The sequence below is a fragment of the Scophthalmus maximus genome, chromosome 13, assembly GCF_022379125.1.
Source record: "Scophthalmus maximus strain ysfricsl-2021 chromosome 13, ASM2237912v1, whole genome shotgun sequence".
Taxonomy (NCBI): Eukaryota; Metazoa; Chordata; class Actinopteri; order Pleuronectiformes; family Scophthalmidae; genus Scophthalmus; species Scophthalmus maximus.
The window spans coordinates 24,506,183-24,512,182 of record NC_061527.1 but is presented as its reverse complement, the minus strand read 5'-3'; the positions used below and the strand labels follow the sequence as shown (position 1 = coordinate 24,512,182).

Genomic DNA, 6,000 nt, shown 5'->3' with positions numbered 1-6,000 from the left:
ACAGGAGAGGAGTTTGACATCCGATTCCTGGGCATCAGAAAGAGCGTGGCTAACTTGAGCACAAAATGGCTCCTCACTGAGAATTCACATGAACTTAAACTTCTAAAGCCTAAAGCGTCTTTTACTGCAAGAGGGTTGATAGTCAATTGCGGCCAGCCGTGCTGCTGCTCAGTTGCCCATGATTATTCTCCTCCTGCGACCACACACACAATCAAACACACCCACACATTCACAAAGCCAGTGGGGAGGAGGCAGGGATGAGACAGACCAGAACACAAGGAAGCACTAGAAGCCAGGGCAACTCTGTTCATAAGCCGATCAGTTTAGCATCTTTATTCACATGCCGATTAACTTCAGTAATGCGGGAGAACCTAAGTCAGCTATAGAGCCCCCATGGTGGACGAGCTCAGCGTTGTGTGACCACTGACCTAAGGAGAACTCATCACAAACAAGCCAGCCCCGATCATCTGCCTGTGCCAGTCGCTCAACTGAATCTAGACAACGGTAAGAGGGCTTCTTATGGTTGCAGAGCTTGTTTACTTTGTAACCTGGACAGTGGTTAAAGTGGCTTGTCCTGCCACAAGGACAGTTACAGGAAATATTTCCTGCCACAAACCATTAGACTGTACAACACTTCAACTCTGTCTGACAGAGACACTCTGGACTCCGTCATATTACCAGGTTCCTATGGACATTTCTGGTAACTGATTGCACATACTGCACTATTTCATGAAAATTATTTGTATTTATTTTCCTTATGCTTTATATTTTTGTATCCGTATTATACATTGTATATTTGTAACGTGTGTTGTGTGATACCTGCTGATGTAACACCGGAATTTCCAAGCATGGGATCAATAAAGTATCTTATCTTATCTAATCTTAAAAGATAGAACACTCCATGGAAAAGTGGACTTTGCGATGCGCATCACCACTGACTTCTATGGAAGCTTATAGGGGACATAATTCAAATGATAATGTAAATGTGAAAATGTAATTCCACAATTGCATTCTAATTTTCGACAAATGTATGTGTTTTTTCAGTAAAAATTTTCAATTTAATTTCGGCATTCTATGAATATATTAAAATGCTAATGCAATTTGATAACAATATGAAAATTTAAATGAAAACGCCATTTGACTTTTCATTTTCAAAGACTTAACCTGCTCTTCAGTGGACAAGATGTACTATAAATGTAAATGCACTAAAAACAATGCAGCCTAATTTTCCATTTAAGCAAGCAATATGTAGGTCACAACTAAAATTAAAATGCATTTCTAACCATTTGAAAATGAAATTGCAAAGTCCATTTGACTTTTCATTTTCAAAGACTTCACCGGCACTTCGGTGGACAATGTAAATGCAATAGGTGAAACACCGCCCCCATGTTACCACGCTCTTATAACTTGACTCTGTCAGTCCTCTCATCAAGGCTCGTCTTCTGTAAGGACGCGACACACCATAGGCTGCATTTTGGGAACCTGTAGCCAGAGACCGACAAGTTACCTCAACTCACGTCATGCATGACGGCGAAGTCCGTAGCGCAGCTACTCCGAGAGGCTGCAGAGGACATGGAGCAGTAACATTCACCTCGTAGTTCCCTACGAGGTGAAGACCTCTGCAGACCTCTGCTCTGCTGAGACCCGCTGCTCTGCTCCGAGGGGAGCTCTGTGCACTGGCACAACAGAGGGAAGCCAAAAACCGTTCATCTAAACACACTGCATTGAAACAGAGATGGATTCAAATCAGCATAATATGTTTAAGTTTCTAAAGACTTGATGTTGAAAATAGGGAAAAAGTGTTGCACAATTACTGGCATTTATATCTCTATTTATTCTGACAACGTTTCGGCCCACATGCTTTCTTCAAATCAACAATCATTGTTGCGCCAGTGCACAGAGTTTGAAAATGAAAAGCAAGCGCAGGTTGAGTCTTTGAAAATGAAAATTCAAATGAGTTTGCAAAAAGAAAAGCATTTGAATTTGTGACCTACATCTTGCTTGCTTGAATTGAAAAGTCTTTGAAATGGAAAGTCAAATGAAAGTGTTCATTTAAATTTTCATATTGTTATCAAGTTGCATTATCATCTTAACATAGTTATAGAATGCCAATACAAGGACAATTGGATTATTGCATTTTCATTTAAATTTTTACTCAAACGACACATACATTTGTTGAAAATTATAATGCAATCAATCAATATTGTCTGTTACACCTTTCTAATGATAAGCCCATATTTGTTTTGTTCTCTTACACAGATATAACAGTTCACTGGCGGAGCAAGGTGGGTGATGGGATGATGGATTATGTGTGATATTTAGGTTAAAGGAAAACTAATGCATATCTATGTGCTTGTTTTATGATACCAACTAGTTTGATCAGTTTCAAAAAAAATGTATACATTTAATAATTTGAAGAGCACTGAAACAAGAGTAGTGTAAGTATGTGAATTCAGCTTCAATTTATTTGCATCTTGGAATCATTTTTCCAGTTTTAGGTAACGTGTCCGAGTAGATCTTGATTGTCATTGTATTAAGACAATGAACACAGTTTAGCATATTGCAAATATAAAAATAACAAAATTCATTCATTCATTCATCGTCTAACGCTTTATCCATTTGAGGGTCGCGGGGGGGCACTGGAGCCAATCCCAGCTAACATTGGGCGAGAGGCAGGGTACACCCTGGACAGGTCGCCAGCCTATCTAAAAAGAACATAATATAATTATAAATAAAAACTGAGGTGGTACTATATATGAAAGTAAGTGGAGGTGGGTTATTGCACTTCCAGTTCTTGGGGCAGATGTTTATTGCACTATAGTCTTAGTTTATCTACATCTTATGTAACTGGTTCAGTACATTCATTCATTCAGTATTTCATTTGCAAAATAAACAGAAGATGATGGCTTATGCCCTTTTTATTAAAGGTTTTAACCAGTGTATTTTCATTATTTCTGTTTTGTTAGTGTAGACCGACACTGAAAAAAATCCAGCTGCCATGGTAGCACACAGAAGAGTCCTGCTGCCCCTTGGATTACTTGGATCCATTTTTGTCATCATGTTGTCCTTTAAGGGATGGGACAAGTTAAAGCAGAGTGGTAAGATGTGTGTGTGTGTGTGTGTGTGTGCCTGTTAATGTAAAACAGTTCCTCTCTCAAACTAACATGTTCAGCTTTTGCTCCCACCTTATCTCCTTAAGAGAATGGGGTCATCACAGCTAAAGCACAGTTAATTCAACACAAACATTTTTGGATAGTTACAGCATATTTTTATTTATTCTTCTAATCACAGCAGAGAGGATGCATCAGGTGCAGGAACAGAGAAAGCAGCAGTTAAACGAAATCTGCAGTGATGACAAAGAGGCATTGTCTGAGGGGAAGCGCAGTGTAGATGATATGAGTGACAAAGAGCTGGAGAACCTCCTTGTGGATGACACTCACGGCATCATCTACTGTTACATCCCCAAGGTGATACAGATATGAATATACACAACACACAACAGTTCATGAACCGGCTTGTTAGTTTAATGTACCATGGTTACGCCTTATAGTGCCACTAGCATGGCTGTAGACTCTTGGCCTTGTTCTCATCTACAGGTGGCCTGTACCAACTGGAAGAGGGTGATGTTTGTACTGAACCAGAGCGAGCCTTATCCTGATCCCATGTCCATAGATGATGACATTGTCCACCTCCCCAACAAGCTCACTCTTCTAAACAGCTTCCCAAGAACAGAGATGAAGGTCAGTCCATACAATGAGCTCAGAAGTATGTTCCTAGGTTACAAACCACATCCGCCTTTGTTTCTAAAAGAAGTTAGTCAGTTTGAATAGAATATGTATGACAGTATTTTATTTTTGTTGACTACAGGCAAAGCTGAAGCACTACACCAAGTTCCTGTTTGTCCGGGACCCATTTGTCCGCATCATCTCCGCTTACAGAAACAAATTCCACCAACCCAATGAGCTCTTCTATCACGACTATGGCCGAGACATTCTACATCTCTATGGCAACCAGTCTGATCCACCACATACAGTGGACGAAGCATTTACATTAGGGGTGCGCCCCTCATTTCAAAACTTTATTAAATATCTTGTGGACCCACAGACAGAGAAGGACCAGCCCTTTGAACCCCACTGGAGGCAGATGCACCGCCTGTGCCACCCCTGCCACATACAGTAAGGCCATCAGGCAGCAGGACCGAAGCTATGAAGATCATGTCCTCTGTTTCCTTTTTGGGGTTTTATTGACCTGAGGAGGAATTACCAATTTAGAGTGACACACAAATAATGTATCATGGGATTTTGAACAAAACAAAAACGAAAAATTTAAATGAAAGGAAGACATTTTCAGAAAAATGTGACTAGATCTTGATCTGTAAAATGACTAATTACCAGTAAATTCAATGTGAATAAATAACACAATTTTCACCTGTTGGCTGACATGGTGTTTTGTTTTTCTCCTCAGGTACGATTTCATTGGCCATCAGGAGACTCTTCATGAGGAGGCTGAACAGCTACTGAAGCTCTTAATGTTGCAGGATGACATTAAGTTCCCCACTTCCTATGCTAACATGACTTCCCCTTTTTCTGTGTTGGACTGGTTCAGAACAGTGCCTGTTGAGGACAGGAGGAATCTGTACAAGCTCTATGAGAGTGACTTCAGGTTATTTGGCTACAGAAAGCCAGATGAATTGCTTGATGGGCGAGAAGAAGTCATGACGACTTCTCATAGTCGCTAGTAGTCGCTTTAATCCCTACAAGACTTATATATATAATTACAGATATAAAAATTACACTTAAAGATACAATTATGTTATGATAATGATGGGGAACTTATATCATGAGCATCTCTCTCTCTCTCTCTCTCTCTCTCTCTCTCTCTCTCTCTCCTTCTCCCTTTCTCTCTCTCTCTCTGCCCCCATGTATCTACATTACATGTCACTAACTCTCTCTCCTAGTGTATCTCTGACCCCAGAGCTGCAGGAACCAAACCCCTCATTATTATTATTTTTATTACTATTATTATTATTAATAACATCACTGCATTTATAAGTGTCAGTTTTTCCGTAATTATAAGTATCAGTTTGGTAGAAATTAAAGCAACTGTTATACAACCACTCTCTCCCCCGATATGTTTACAGTACATGTCACTAACGCTGTTTGTGTTTTTGATCTCTCCTAGTGTATCTCTGACCCCAGAGCTGCAGGACCCAGACCCCTCATTATTATTATTATTATTATTATTATCATTATTATTATTATTATTATTATTATTATTGTTGTTGTTGTTATTGTTATTATTATTGTTATTGTTGTTATTATTATTATTATTATTATTATTATTATTATCAGTCTGGTAGAGACTAAAGCAGCGGTTGTACAACTGTCCTCTCTCACTCTCTTCTCGACCTGCAGTGGAGGATCCTCCACGGGGCTCTGGCAGTGAATCTCTTTGTGTCCAAGATTAATCCCACCATGTCCTCCACATGTCCATTCTGTCCACACATGGAAACCATCATTCACTTTTATCTGGAATGTCACAGACTGAAACCTTTAACATTATAAAAACTGTGTTTTTAGACTGTGGGGAGGTTTTTATAGAGGCAGCTTTTATTTTTGGTGCTGGCTACAGAAAACAAGATGCAAAGAAGTGGCAGTTGTTGAATTTCATTGTTGGTCAGGCCAAACTGGCCTGGTCGATTTATAAAAGCAGGAAAAACAAAATTGAGAATGTGTCCGGACAAGAGCTGACAAAAATGTACCTGTCTCTGGTAAAAGCCAGAGTGAGAGTGGACTTCAGATTCAACTCTCTGATGAAGGACATGCAGGAGTTTTTAAACCAGTGGTGTTTCACCACGGCAGTGTGTTCAGTGCAGGAGGAAGAGCTCATCTTTCACCTGATTTATTCAGTACATTTCATTTATTTAATTTTTGCTTTTTTTTTCAATTCAGTTGTAAGGACCGTGATGTTCTCTGGTACATTTTAATAATAGTTGTTTTT

The 6,000-nt window shown here is 39.5% G+C and overlaps 1 protein-coding gene across 2 annotated transcripts; it reads left to right on the top strand.

The window, feature by feature from the left end:
- Positions 1-258: 258 nt before the first annotated feature.
- LOC118318235 (carbohydrate sulfotransferase 12-like) lies at positions 259-4,946 on the top strand. 2 transcript variants are annotated; one of them, XM_047336812.1, is made up of 7 exons: positions 259-504; positions 2,260-2,285; positions 2,972-3,098; positions 3,292-3,467; positions 3,597-3,740; positions 3,868-4,175; positions 4,465-4,946. In XM_047336812.1, exons 3-7 carry the CDS (start codon positions 2,999-3,001, stop codon positions 4,736-4,738), a joined length of 1,002 nt encoding a protein of 333 aa, XP_047192768.1. In that variant the 5' UTR covers positions 259-504; positions 2,260-2,285; positions 2,972-2,998; the 3' UTR covers positions 4,739-4,946. The 2 variants fall into 2 exon arrangements, with proteins under 2 accessions (XP_047192768.1, XP_047192767.1); XM_047336811.1 differs by having other exon boundaries at positions 2,967-3,098.
- Positions 4,947-6,000: the final 1,054 nt, after the last annotated feature.